This window comes from Mesitornis unicolor, unplaced genomic scaffold, assembly GCF_000695765.1.
Source record: "Mesitornis unicolor isolate BGI_N332 unplaced genomic scaffold, ASM69576v1 Scaffold53710, whole genome shotgun sequence".
Taxonomy (NCBI): domain Eukaryota; kingdom Metazoa; phylum Chordata; class Aves; order Mesitornithiformes; family Mesitornithidae; genus Mesitornis; species Mesitornis unicolor.
The window spans coordinates 10,884-25,715 of record NW_010157275.1 but is presented as its reverse complement, the minus strand read 5'-3'; the positions used below and the strand labels follow the sequence as shown (position 1 = coordinate 25,715).

General features: G+C 41.1%; 1 protein-coding gene across 1 annotated transcript; it reads left to right on the top strand.

Moving 5' to 3' along the window:
• Positions 1–6: 6 nt before the first annotated feature.
• NPY (neuropeptide Y) lies at positions 7–8,728 on the top strand. Its single transcript, XM_010179293.1, has 3 exons — positions 7–210; positions 5,457–5,537; positions 8,437–8,728. Exons 1-3 carry the CDS (start codon positions 23–25, stop codon positions 8,459–8,461), a joined length of 294 nt encoding a protein of 97 aa, XP_010177595.1. The 5' UTR covers positions 7–22; the 3' UTR covers positions 8,462–8,728.
• The last annotated feature ends 6,104 nt before the right edge of the window (positions 8,729–14,832 follow it).

The following is a 14,832-nucleotide window of genomic DNA, read 5'->3' as shown; positions in this document are numbered from 1 at the left end:
CCTCCCCGACCCCGCCGTGCAGATGCAGGGCACCGTGAGGCTGTGGGTGTCGGTGCTGACTTTCGCCCTGTCGCTGCTGGTCTGCCTGGGAACGCTGGCAGAGGCGTATCCCTCCAAACCGGACAGCCCTGGCGAGGATGCCCCCGCAGAAGACATGGCCAGATACTACTCGGCGCTGAGGCACTACATCAACCTCATCACCAGGCAGAGGTAGGCAAAGCGGCCCGGACAGCATCCTCCTTCCCTGCTCCCCAGGCTGCCTTTTTCCTTGGCAAGGCTCAAGGGAGGAAAGTGGGGTGCCCCCTCGCACCTTCTTCCCCCACCGACACAAAGACATGATGCACAAACTCCCTTTAGAGAGTGACAGCTGTGCATCCCTGTGTCACCTCTAGGTCCAGAGCTGAATTTCCACCATCCAAGTGAGCAGAAGGGGCAGGGGTGTCCATGCTGCTTTTGCTCTCTCTGCCCTTTCTGGCCCTGGCACAGACAGGCTGGCAGGCAGGAGCATGAACCATGGGGCAGCATGCACAGTGAGAGCCCCCCAAAACATTGAGAGAAAAACTAACCTGGGAGCTGGGGAAGATGAAGTAGGGCAGTAGGAGCAGGTTCCCACTTCTGTTGCTGTCGCTGTCTCTAGTGAAGATTTTGATGAGAAAAAGTGTCCCTCTGGCCTTGCTGAGGAGTTGTAGGAGTTCGGATGCTTTGTGGTTTGCCAGCTACTTAATGCAGCTGTGGGAGCTGAAAAACTCACTAGTCCTAACAAAAACTCTCTCAAGAACCCAAGCTGAAAGAGAAAAGATTGTAGCCGAAACCTGCTTTTCTCTAAACTGGCTTTCTGGGGATGATTGTGCTTGCTAAGCAGTTGTAAAGTCTGAAAAAAAAAGTTACATTTGTAATATAATTTTTTTAAGAGCATCTGTCCAGTTTAGGCTGTGTGATTAACAGAAGTTTCCCCTGAGATCCCTGAACAGTATGTGACCCAGAAGAGCTTTGACATATTTATCTGTTTAATATCAAAACCAGATGAGAGGTCTAAAATTAGGCTTTCATTTGTCCCTCTAGAAGTCTGAAGAATTAAATTATAAGGGAGACTATCGTGTAACTGAGAGCTTTCCCAGCAAACCCCTAACATTGCCTGCCAGGGCACTAATAGCATAACACAGATGAGGAGGCTGATAGAGATACAGTTCTTCAGTCCTGGACTTTTAAAGCAATATTCACAACTCGGTCATGTATATGGTAAGTCTCTGTGTGATAGTCTGTACTCAGATAACTTTTTATCTAGATTACTGCTAAAATAATCTTATCTTTGAGTTTTGCCCCTGCTGCCCTTTTCTCTTGCATGTGGTGGTATCTCCAGGCTCTTCTCTCATCTCTTGTTTCTTTCATCTCCAATTTCAAAGTTGGTTCCTGTCCAAAACCAGGTCATACTTAAAAACAAAGTAACAAAAAAAACCCAAACCAAACCAAACGAACCCTCCTTTCTGTATTCAGCCTCCACTTCTGATGTGTGCCCTTGTGTGCTTGCTTTAATGTTGACTGTGTAGCTTTTCTTCCCAAATTTCTGGCGTGCAAGTACACAACTCAGAAGCTGAGACTGCTTTCATTCTTCTGTGTGGATTTGGGTTCTGAGATGAAGTGAAATAGTTATTGTCGCTGATGGATCAAACAATGCAGAATGTAAATTTTGTTCTTCAGGTTTTACCTAGATTTCCCACCCACCCTCTCATATTTAAAGGGAACGGGATTGATCTGGAAATACAAGAAAGCTGGCAGAGAAAACCACCACAATGACAACTTTGTGATGCACGTTTTAAAGTTGACTATGTAGGTTAACTTAAAAAAAAGGTGTGCTGTTTCCACTGTGTGGTGGATTAACAGTGCAGAAATAAAGTGATTGCCGCCTCTGTTGGGAAAGCTTAACTGAGCTCCTGGGGGGTTCCCTGTTCCGACAGTGACACAGTCACTTGCAAAATACATCAATAACTTTTGTAGCCTTTTGGACTGGTCTAAGAGTGATCATTTGGTCTCTTTCAGCAGATATGCTCAAAGCTTTCTTTCTTCTTATAGCTTTTTGCCTCTGCCATTTGTGCATGGTGCTGCTTGGGAGCCCTGTAATGGGGGAGACGGCAGGGTCCAGGGGCTCCCCCTGCTCCTCCTGAGGGCACGTGAGCAAGCTGTGCTCTGCCCCTTGCCAGACCTGGTGCCTGCAGCCTGGTCACTGTGCGACTGGTGAGACGGAGCAGTAAGCACGTGCTGGGAAAGGATGAGATCGATGCTTTTTTTCCTCTTCAGGTTCATCTGTCTTGTCTTGTTTAATATTTTTGTGAAAATAAATAACCTTCTGGGTCATTCTCCTGGCGTCTGCTTCTGGCCCAACCAAAGCCTTTGAGTGTCATTCCCCTCTCAGCTACTGTGACCCACAGGGTCTTTGCCCCAGCTTCCAAGAAGCTTCTTCCTTCCAGGCCATATTTCTCTTCTTGTCTTTAGCCTTAGACTGTGTGGCTGCTTTGCTCCCTCTTTCTTTTAGGATTCTTCTCCTTCAGATAAGTCTCACTTCACTTTAGATATCTGTGCCCATCAGCTTTATACCCCTTTGAAGATTGCTCCTTATGTGTCAGGTCTTTGTGACTTGAAAGAGAGCCTAAGGTGACCAGCACAGATGCTGATGCAGATGCAGATGTCTATGTATCTTTGGATTAGTGCCATCTTTGTCCTCAAAACTGTCCTGTGGTCCTTGTCTCAAACCCCTCTACTGCACTGTTCAGGGGGCTTTTTTCAGAGCCCATCGTTCCTTGAATCACTCCTCCTTCTGCTGCCTGTACTCCCTCTTGCCAAAAAGCCCCCTTCCTTTTGTCCCTTGTTCTTGCATGAGTGGCTCTTCTGTGCTGTAGCAAAACAACAAAGCTGGAAAGGGCTTGAGCCCTAGGAAGGGCAGAGAATATGAAAGTGTGTCTGACTTAGGCAGTACTGATGCTCTCACTTCATGTCAACACACTTCAATGTGGAAGGGAGCAGATCTTAAGAGCTTGGACTTTTTTGGGCAGTTTTCTGAATCAAGCCCACAAGATGCATCTGAGATCCCTCAGCTCTCATTGCCAGCCTTGAACATCACTGGGATTTGACTCCCAAGACCCAAATTTTCATAGGAAGCTTTGAGATTTTGCTGGCTCTGAGATACTATGACCCTAATCAGAATAAGTACATTTACTCTTTGATCCCTTTGACTTCTGCTGGAGTTTTGGGTTATCCCCATGTCCGAAGAAAGGCCTTGATGTCCTGAGCTGAGCATAAAACCTGACTAGGTATTTTCACAAAACTTGGAAACTCATTCTTTTAAAACAGCTATGATATTTGATAAAAGTAGTTCCCAAACAGCAAATGGTGCGTGTATTTCTGTGTTCACGTTGTCTCAGCTGGGCAGGGTGGACAAGGAGCAAAGCACAAAGCAGCCGGAGCAAAGATCTCCCAAGGTATTTTCTTCAGTAAGAAGAGACTGACTTTGTCCATGGCCTCTCTTTATTACGGCTGTAGCATGGTTGTTTCCTAGTGTCAAAACTGTGGCGCACACAGGAGGCTCAGGCATCTGACATAGACAGTGCAGCTGCTCCTTGGCCAGCCTGGTTGGTCACAGTTGGCAATCACCTCATGCGCAGCTTTCCTATGTGAGGACGTGGTGGGTCCATCCAGCACAGCTAGCAGCACTGGTCTAGCCAAGGCACTGAAGGGACTCGTATAGAAGGTATCTCCCCAACACAGTTGTCTTCATGATTTGACTGAATCTCTGCACTCTAGAGGGTTTATTATTGTTATAGAAATACACCCATTTCTTATTCAGACAAAACTTTCTGAGAGATTAGTGGGAGTTTTGCCCAAGTGTGAGCTGTTGGAGCTAGTCACTGATTTGTTAAATCGATTTATTTAAAACAATGGCAAATTAGATTCCCTGCCTCAGTTGAACCCCAGGTCACATCCATATTAATTAGAGTAGGGAACTAGAAATAAAGAAATCCCTCTGTGGCAAAGGAGTGTAAGGTATTTGATTCAGTATCATGCTTGATTGGATTATTGTAATAGCATTTTACTATGCCTGGCTGGTTCTTTTCAAATACCTGCTTTCAGTCAGCTTAGATTAAGAAATTTACTTTAAAATTCTGAAACTGATGCTTTGTCTTCCTGGAGCACAGGTGATGTACTAAAATAATTAAGGCAATGTAAAATTATGAAAGTTGAATAAAATTACTGAGAAGTGAGATATGTTTTCAGGGAGTCATGCCATCAACAGGTAAAACTGCTAGCTTTTAAAATATAGTTTGGGAAGCTGTTTTCTTTCCCCCCAAATTTAAATTAAGTCATTGGAGAGGCATCTTGATAGCAATGGATAAAATCTAAGTCCTTAATTACACCTTTGATTTCTCTGGAATCAGAATTTCACTTAAGCAGCATTCTCAAAGTTGTTATCTGTTAATGTACTTTGTTATTCAGACTAAGTACATACACAAGGTACAAACCATGATCTTAATTCTTTCTAACCACGGGAGCGTTTGCTCATAGTTATCACTCTTCGGCTAATGAATCCTTATAGTGATGAAGTGTCTGTCAGGTTGGCTGCTTGCTGTTGCTTCTGTTTTCTCAGGAAAAGAGAGCAAATTCCTTCCCAAGAACCAGGAACTGCAGTATGTTTAACTGTTGAGCAATGTAGTATCCAGGATGATTATTTTTTTTAAAGCAAATAGAAAGACAGCTGCTGTATAAATATAGGACAAAGGTAGCCCATGATATCCCATTTAATCAAGAAAGAACTCTGAATCAGAAAATTTTCTCTCCCACAGCCACGTAGTTCAATGATGGTGATGATTACCCCAGATGATTACCCTGGGGTAGCTCAGTTTTGATGACATAATGTGCTATGTTTTGGGCAGCCCCAAATGTCCTAGCTATCCTAAAAAATCTTGGCCATTTCCTTAGCTTATGTGGCATACAGAGTTTTGTTTTCTATTAGCTTAATGGGTAAATTTGACTCCTCGTTTACTTAATTTCTGATGAAGGATACAATAGCATCAGAAACAATGAGAAAGTTAATGAGATGATGGAACTGGGTTTGTAGGCAGGAATGACGTGCTTGGAGGTCATGTCGTGCACAACTTCCTCCCCCTTTTATCAGGAAGGTGCAGAATCCTACAGTATCCAGGAACAGCCATCAAATTGAGAAATATTCACAGTTTCCCAATACTGTCATGTAAAAGATTACGGAAAAAATATATCCAAAGATATACTGAAAAATGATCATTTTATCATATGGTTAAGTCAAGTTAAGTTAAAATACTTGCTGGAAAGTTGTATTTATGTCTACTCTATTCAGTTTTTCTGAAAAGCTTTGTCTAATGTTTCTGTGCTTAGTCTTAATTTTTAAAAACTGACATATACAAAAATACATTTTTTTCCTCTTTCCTTAGATACGGAAAGAGATCAAGCCCAGAGACACTGATCTCAGACCTCTTGTTGAGGGAAAGCACAGAAAATATTCCTAGATCCAGGTATGTATGAAGAGATTTTGTAGTGGCTTTCACTTCTTGTTTGGAATTAACAGTTTCATTTGTTATTAATAAATGTGTTTCACAGGGAGAAAACATATGCCACCAACAGCTGGGTAAATGTGTCCTTAAAAAGAATTTTTGATTCTTTTTTTGTTAAGAGCTAGCACCATCTATGAATGCAAGAAATGCCTTACCAGGTATAATATAGTCCAAACTTCTTGTTTCCTGATTCTGGGAGCAGGCCATACCTGCTGTTTGGAGGAAGGGAAGCATTCCCACAACACTTGCCCTGTACTGGGCTTTATTACACAGACTTTATGCTGATGCCTGATGAAGATTTCTCTTATGCTGGAGCCCCAAAGATGGCATATTTCTACTTATTTGATACTCAAACAGATTTAAATTTTTCCTCTAAAGATGTATGAGTCATAAATATGCACATCGCTTAACTTGTACATAAATGCACGGCTATGACTGGTCTTTAAAATACAGTATTTCACATTTGTTTTGTACCTAATATTTTACAAAGGTAAAAAAGGCCTTCATATTTCTATTTGCACTTGGTTTAAAATAACAGTGGTGTTTCAAGCAACAGTGGGTTTTCAAATGTGCATACTATATTTAGTTAGGTAATGGCACTTTAGCTATAATGTAAGATATTGTAGTAGTGACTGAAGTTTACACAGCTGAAAAGTAAGTATGTTGAAAAAGTAAGATGCAGGAGGAGTTTTGGCTCATGAAAGAAAATATTGGTTTTTGCTTTACTCACAGTCAGGCATGAATGAGCTCAGTTTAAGCCTGAACTTTGCTGATAATACTTCTACAGCAGAACAAATATTTTACGCAGTGGTCATCTCAGGAGTCTACAGGCAAATGCTCTGCACTTTCATCAGCTGTGCAAGGGCTCAATTAGACTCATTAAGTACTTAAGCATAATAGTATGTGGCACTGAACTTAGGGCATGATCTTCTCACTTGAAAGGTGACCAAAAATGTCACCAAAAAGCCGACCAAAATTTCTACTGTCATCAAAGGGAGTTGTCCCTGAGCCTTGCAGTTCTGCATGTAGGGAGAGCGTTGACTTATGGTGTGATGACTAACCACAGCTGTGGGGATGCACTTTTCTCTGCAGATGCTTATGTAAAAAACCTGCATAGAGTGCAGTGAAATGTATTAGACTATTTTGTGTTTGGTAATGACAAGGCAGAGCCCTTGCATAATGGGAAATTTCCGCTGCCGTGAATTTGTGGCAGCACACAGGGTAGTACAGAGTCTAATACTCTCTGTAATTTTCACCCCTTCATTACAAAACTTTATGGTTATTATTATTGTTTCAATAATGCTATTTATAACACACCAGGGAGTGAAAATTCATGAGCAAAATAACAAACTAGTCTGCATTTAAGATCAAGAATTGATGAGAAACAGATTTGTATTTCATACCCCCTGTAACAGCACTTTACACTGAGTATGGCATTTGTCATTCATCGATGACAATTATGGGAGCACTGGGAACAATGTTGTCTTGTTTTCTATGGATATGTTTTCTAGGATAAAACCCTCTATGGGTTTTGAACCCCACTCCAGCTTTTTCCTCCATGTGAGGACGTAATCAAATCTTTTTTCTACCCAGTCCTGTGTTTCATGGCACACCAGGAACTTAATATCTCTGAGATATCTGTGCCTCTCTCTGACTTGGTAGAAATTTGTCCAGAGGGTTTGAAAGCTGGTGGGGAAGTTAGAGGAGGCATGCAGGGGCAGGCAGATGGACACACAGCAAATATACCCAGGTACAACACAGCTGCCTAAGCCTTCCTCCTGGAGGAAACCAGGCTGAATAGATGAAAGACAGGCTGGTGCTATTCTGAACTTAAATTAATGAAGTATATGCTTTAGAAATAGCTATCTATGCAGCTAGTTACAAAGCAGATGTAGTTTGCACTCAGTGAATCAGTGAGAGAAAGACACACTGGGATTTCTGGGAAACTGCACTTTGTAACTCAACATTGAGGTATTAATACTTGAATAATTGTAGCTGAATAATTGTATTCAGCTTGGCTGGCCTGGTTTGGCATTTCACTTTTGCTGACTAAAATATGTCCCAGAGTATTTTGCAGTCTATGTTATGTCTGTCCATATGAAGAAAGTTTAGAGGGATTCTTACAGAAACCAGTTAAAAAATAGGAAGTTAAGGAATAAAAAAAGGAGGTGCCTTGACCTCAGTACAGTTAAGTTCTTATGACAAAAACATGTGATGTGGCATGTGTCTGATCTTGTCGGTCTTGTGGAGTCATGAGAGAACGTTTAATACTCAGTAACAGGATGCCTTTCCTAACACTGTCTCTTTAAAAGTTTAGGTATCTAGTGTGAAGCAGTTGTCTAGGCCACCTTTGCAGTCAATTGGAGGGATGGGTATGTCCAAAATGAGCCTTCCATCCTAAAATGGGCAGGATATCAATTGCCCTCCTAAGGTGTCAGAGTCTTTTTTTTTTGTCTTATTTTTTTTTTCTCAGTGAATTCTCTTTGAAAGCTGTTCACTCCTGAGTAAGAGCAAAAAATATCTCTATTTGTATTTCAACATAGTTTTCTAGCTGAATTTCATTAAGTGCTACTTAAAGGCATGAAGCAGCTTTGCAGTCTCAGTGGTGTAAAAACTCACCATCTGGACAGCAGTGTGGAGGGGCAAGTTCTGGTACCAAAGCATAGACATTTGACCAACCAGGATGCCTCTGTGTTGATGAGAGTTGCATATACAATCTTCAACTACAAATATGCATATAGTTTCCTTATTGCTGTTATTATTAAAATGAAAATTTCAGGTAGTTCTAACTTTTGATTTTTCAAAAGGGGCTTTAAAATGTGTTTAATGGGGTTTTTTTTGTTCATACTATGTGTTGCAGGTTTGAAGACCCTTCGATGTGGTGATGGGATTTTCAGCACAGCATCAAGCTTTTCGTAGTTTTCAGTTCATACTCCACGCCTACGAAGCAAATCATTGTGTCATTCCCAGTGCATGCAGCCATTGTACTGTATTCTGTAGAGTTTTTCCTTCATCATATTTGTACATACCTTTATTTAAATAAATTATTTGTGCATTCCAAAATATAACACACTAAATGAAAACAAGGCAACCCTGTCATTGGTATAGCAAAGAATTATTTTAAACTATTAAAACTGAATTATAACCTCCCTGAAGTCTAAAGTAGTATAGACAACAATAGTGTCACAGTTATTACAGTAATTAGTGTGCAAAGTTAGATAAAGACATAATTTATTGTGGCCTCAAACTCAGCTCAGCTGCTTGATTTTTGCAAAACTGTTTAAAATAATTTATCACAGACTACATAATTTAGGAAAATAGTGTTCTGAGAGGCGATTTTTCAGAATGACCCTACTAAAATCTTGCTTAGTACTTACATTGATAAATGTCTTAAAATTAATAGCATTTTCAAAATACAAAGGAATAAGTCACTGCTTAATTCTGCCACCTCCTCAAAGCTGGTTTGAAGTTTGGCTGCAAGCCTGAATTAGGAATTTTAAATTAAACAGATGTAGCTATGTCTTTGTTTTAGCAATATGCAAAGCAGCAGAAAACAATATCTAAAGTAACTCATAAAAACGACGAATCTACAGCTATCTGTGCCAGAAAAGAGACATCTAACATTGCCTAAGGCCTTGTGAAGAAGCACACTGATAAATTTGGGTACTTGTACTATGAGCCTCTCTCATTTGGAGTAATTCATGGTTTCTGTTTCTACCACAAGAAGGTACCTGGAACAGGGACAAGGGGAGCTGTTCTCAGGTTTTCATTTTCTTTCTTTTTTGTTATTTTATTAATTTCATCAGTAATGAGGGAGTTAGACACACACTCAAAGTTTTTATTCAAAGTAACATAATACAAGGCAACACATTACCCTTGTTCTTAAGTGGTTTTAATTCACAGATATGTATCTTGTAGTATGATCAGGACCCACACTGGGCATGACACAAATTCTGGTCCTTGCTTCCTGATATATAGGCACAGTTTTTTAAAATTTAAACACTGTGACCGAACACTGCATAATAAAGCACATACAAAGTTCCAAATCGGAAAAGAATCAGCATGAAGGTTTAACGTATTTACCTCTCCTTCTTGCTTTTCAAATGTTTCCACATGGCTGTTGCACCCAGGAGAGATGCAACAGTGCAAGTAAGTTCCAGATTTCTATAAATGCACTTTGGGTGCGTTCACAAAGCATCGCCATATTCCCAGAACTGGCCAGCTTTTGCGATCACACCGTCTTCAGTAAAGCGTAACATATTTTTCCTTTCTGTAAAACACTTGGGTGTCACTGAAATGGGCAGATTTTGCTTTCAGCAGCAATACTTTCACTTATAGGCTTGGTGATGGGTTCCACAGTGCTACACATGAAATTGCAAGGATTAAGAGTTGTCCAGTATCACAAAAATGTTTGGTTACCCAGTGTAAACCACTACAACCCAAGGCAGTAAGTGATGGCATTCAGAGGACTCCAGGATGGTCACAGCTTGCTGGGTCTAGCAGGAGTTCATCAACCACAGGCCAAAACCTGCTGGGTTAGAGTCCATGTCCAGTTCTGCTTTGAATAATTATTAGAATGAAAATTGGAAATCAGTGAGGTATCTGCTATATAGTATCTCTAATTCCTGGTAATTCATAGTATCTATACATATATTAATGACCATGTAAATGATAAAATTAGTAGATTATAAACTAAACTCATGTTGCTTAGCACTACCATTACAAATGTGCCTTAGTGGAGAAATAAAGAGTTAAAGTAGAATTAGTGCATGATAATTGCTCATGCTGAGCTGTTCCACCCAATTACCTGAGTTTTCTTGAACTTCAAGAACACCCATCTTGTAGAGCAAAGCTAGAAACATCTGAAAAATGCCAGATTTATTGCCTCATGAGCTGTCAAAGACAGAAGCAAGACAAAGCACTCACAATATTTATCTATCCACACTGTGCTATGATTTTCTTTCTAAAATCTTCCTGTGTTCCCTGTGGCAGACCCAACGTTGCCATAGAAGTCCAGTGTGCTTAGCACTTACCTTCCTTGTGTACTTTGTATACTGCTCTTGACAGGCCAGGACTGAAAATACTGGATCAGCTCTCCAAGTCGCAGGATAGACATAAAAAATGAGCTGTGAAAGAAAGATAAACACTCAATAAACACTGGATTTGTTTGGCATGGCTTCTGCATTTTTGACTTTAGGGTTAACCTTTTCATCTTCTTCTCTCTAACAATGAGAAACAGAGCCTTGTTTCTAAAACAAAGGCTGAAATTTATGTCACAATCTGAGGAAGTGCCAGGAAAATCAGCAAGAAGTTAGAACCATAGAATTAGGTGATAGTATTTTCTCCTTTATTTATTGTGGGTTTGAAATCATGAGGAATGTACATAGATAAGTGTAAAACATTTAAAAGACACTCCACTTTTACCTTTGGCAATTTCTGTAATATATGTCTCACTTATTCCCAACTTTGATTTAGGCAAAGAGGGGATCTAGATAATCCCACGTGTCTTCTCTTCTAGGAGAGTAAATTGTCCTTTTCTCTCTTCATCCCTAGAATCCCAGCCCATTGCAATGCTTTCAGCTCCGAAATCTTCTGTGCCAAAATACACAAATTCTCCAATCCTCCTCTGATGGGGTATTTCCCCTCTCTCTAGCTGTGGAGTGAACTGCTGTCCTCGTGACTGGTATTGGACCAAATTGGGGTGACATAGGTGCCCCTTGCCCTCCCCCTGGCCAGCTGCTGTCCCCCTTCCCTGGCTAAGGGAAAAGAGCCACCTGTCAAGCTGAATTTTCCTCACTTGTCATCTGAGAGGTGGAGACCCCACTCTGGAGGCATGAAGAGGGCATGGGCAACCTTCTGCAAGCAGGGCAGCTCTTCCAGATCATCCCAAACATGGCAGATCACTACTCATGAGGGAGAAGACATCCCCACTGCACTGGTTTGAAAGGGGTTGCAGGGGGCTCACTGCAGAGCTCCAGTGCCAGGGTGGGCAGTGCTGCCCAAAACCATTGCATTGTGTTGGGGTGATGTGGGATTGTCCTGGTAGCTGGCAAATAAATACCAAGTCTCAGCTGCAGCATCAAATGTTTTTCATAGTGGTTTGCACCACCTTCCCATGCTCTCCTGGTCCCTCACCCTGGTGCTTATCAGTAGTTCCCTGCATGTCTGGGAGCAGGATTTCTAAGCTGAGCTGACCATTGCTCTCTATTTCCCATGGGATTACACCTGCTCTTGCATGACCACAGGACCTTCAGAGGCACCAGTGTGAATTATCTAAAATTTTCCCCTTCCCATCCTTTCCCTATAGCCCAGCCTTGTGTTACCAACTGATGATCTTTACCCACTAAAAGTCAACAATAATTTAAAAGAGAAATTCAGCAGAAAACAGGCCAGTTTTTTTTGTTATAGTGTCTGTATTTGTCTTGTGAAATTTTCTTATGAAAAGCTGAGATGAGAAGAATGGATTTTGGTGAAGTCAGAAAACTAAATGCAAAATATGTCACTTGGAGACAGCTTGTGAGATGGGGATACTTATCAAGAGCTCCAAGGTTATAAATCAGTGTCTGGCTTCCAGTCAATAACTCACAAATACTGGATTATCACATCACAGTTAGAAGGTCCCTTCCACAGCTATGCATTCTATGATTCTATGAATTTGAAATTATGTCAGATCTGGCTGATTAATTTTAACATTTAATAATAGTTTCCTGTTAAAATTGTCAAAGAGCAATTTAACACACACAGTAATGAAAATACAAAAATCCCTCTGCTTTGTTTAGGTACGTTAGTACCCTGGATGAGAAATTGCTACTGAGCGGAAACTGCCTAACTAATGCAGTAGTTCCAATCAGGCCAGTGTATTTTATTTATCTGGTTGCATTGTTATCAGTCATTTATTTATCTGTATTACAGCAGCACCTGGAGGCTCCACATATGGGGCTCATTTTGCTCCAGTCTGTAGGACCATAATAAAAAATTAAGCCTAGACTACAGAGATATTCCATCCACATGCAAGGGAAGAGAGTGGGAGGAAAGTCAAGCTAATAAATACATACAATAAGTAGGTTATAGTGGTCCTACTGCACCTGCAGGCTTGTCCTTACAGACTATTTGATTACAGCAATTAAGAATGTGCTATAAAACAGGTAGTGCAGCGTTATCTTGTTTCCAGTTGATGTATGTGTTTGCTAAGCTCTTCCTTATCTAAGTTATTTGCTTTTCTCTAATGACCAGGTCTTTGCTGAGCCCAGGGACCTTCCAAGCTATATTTAGCCTGGACCTACAAGCAGCTCCCGTCTGCCTGTGATGGTAACACCCAGCTCCAGTCTTGCACTTGCTGCAGACCATGGACTCCCACTAAACTCCAACTAAATTCAAGATTTTAAACATACCTGAGGCCAATCCAGTCCTGAAGGTACAGGGTGAGCCCACCACCCACTTTAACATCAGCCTGGAGCCAAGCTATCGATGCTGATTATGGGGAGTACCAGTACCAGACTGTGGTGGTAACTGGGTATATGCTGAATTGGAGAAACTGGCTGGATAAAACTATTGTGTCTGTTTGTTTTTAGCCTATCCTGAGATTATTATTGCTGGTTGTTCAGATCTGGGGCCATTTTTAGAGTTTGGGTTAAAGCAGCGTTGGGTCTGCATTTTAGAAAGTTTAGCCTGTGGTGTGTGATGGCAGACTCATTCCTTGTCCTCAGTTTGTTAGACGCTCTGCTGTGCCCATGAAATGCTCTTCACGAAGGCTTTTTGGGTAATGGGGAAGAAGAGCAAGGACCACAGGCCATTGATGAGGCCAGCAGCCAGGACAGATAATGAGAGTAAGCAAAACTCCTGAATTACTGTGGGCTTCCACAAGAGGACCTGGACCAGATGATCAAACACACTTATGTGCCCAGATGTGCAGATGGATGACCAGTGGGATTTTTTGTTGGTTTTGTTGCCTAATTCCTAATGGTCCATGACTGCTTAAATGCATGAGAAAATCCCACAGGCTACCTTGAGCCATATGACTGCACCTAAAACCACAATAAGCTTTGTGGATTTAGGATCCACATTTATGGACTCTCACACAGAAACCAGTGGTATCCCACCTTTGAAAAAGGGGAAATGATGGAAGCAGGAGAGCCATGAGATGTCCTTGCAGATATGGCTGATGGTGACTAATACTGAACATGGCTGTAACAGCCTGCCTATGGCGGCTTCCCTGGTAGGCTGTAAATTAGCGGCATTTCCCAGGTACAAGGTACAACAGTGTGAAATGCCTTTTGTCAAAGAAATACATTTGTAACAATTAAGAATGAGGGTTTAGGAGACTCTGTGCTAAGTAGGTGTTTGGCTCTTTAAGAGATCTTTCATATTTGTCTTTCCAAAAGTTCCTGTGTCTCATTTTTTAGCTTCTTTTCCTTCAAAAAGCACCTTTTCAGTTTCTGTTCTTGGTTTGCTTTCTTTTATATGGAAGAAAAGGACTGTAATTTGATGTTATTCTGCATTTATGATGCAAACTATTCTCAGAGCCAGGGATGATTTTGTCGCATTTATCCATTCATTCACTCTACCATGTTTCTGACGATTACTGTGGTTATCTTCCCCACTGACGTCAGCTGGAAATACTGTCTTTCCACACACCCTTTTACACATCATGTTCTGACAGTAATGGCACAGATATATTTAAAAAAAACCAACCTAATTGCTCCAGTACTTGTTTCACTGCATCATGAAACTTGAAGGTGGATTCTAATTAAGTCTTCTAAACCAGGAAATAAACTTCATTAATTGAGTATTAATAGTCCAAAGGCTTGGACACTCTCTGGTATGGTCAGCTTTTTCTAAGCAGAAGGAGTTGAAGTTAAATAATCACATCAATCAGAAATGTTAACTTGCTTTTAATGCATTTGTACTTGGAATGTTTCAACTTTGACCTCGGTTGCTTGCTGCTTTCAAATCAGCAATCAGAAATGGCAGAAAATTACTGACTTTTGATGTGAAGCTTTGCATTGCTGCACCAAGACTTTAACTTAAATCTGCTTTTAAAAGATGAATTGCATTTAGGACTGCTTAAAAATGCATCTTAAATTGGCTGCCTTATCTGTCTTAGCCAGAAGTACATTTTACATTTCTCCACAGGTACTCGGGTCCACACGCAAGTATCCGTGCTTCAGCACTCATGGTGGCTGTCACAATAGCCCGTGAGGAATGAAATGTTTCCTGTACTGTGAGTCAGACCAGGGTACTAATAAGGAGCTGCGAT

Bases quoted from the DNA above. Each gene is read 5' to 3' on its own strand.
- NPY (XM_010179293.1), top strand. From the start codon at position 23: ATGCAGGGCACCGTGAGGCTGTGGGTGTCGGTGCTGACTTTCGCCCTG. The intron at 211-5,456 runs GTAGGCAAAGCG...CTCTTTCCTTAG, and splicing joins AACCTCATCACCAGGCAGAG to ATACGGAAAGAGATCAAGCC. The intron at 5,538-8,436 runs GTATGTATGAAG...TATGTGTTGCAG, and splicing joins GAAAATATTCCTAGATCCAG to GTTTGAAGACCCTTCGATGT.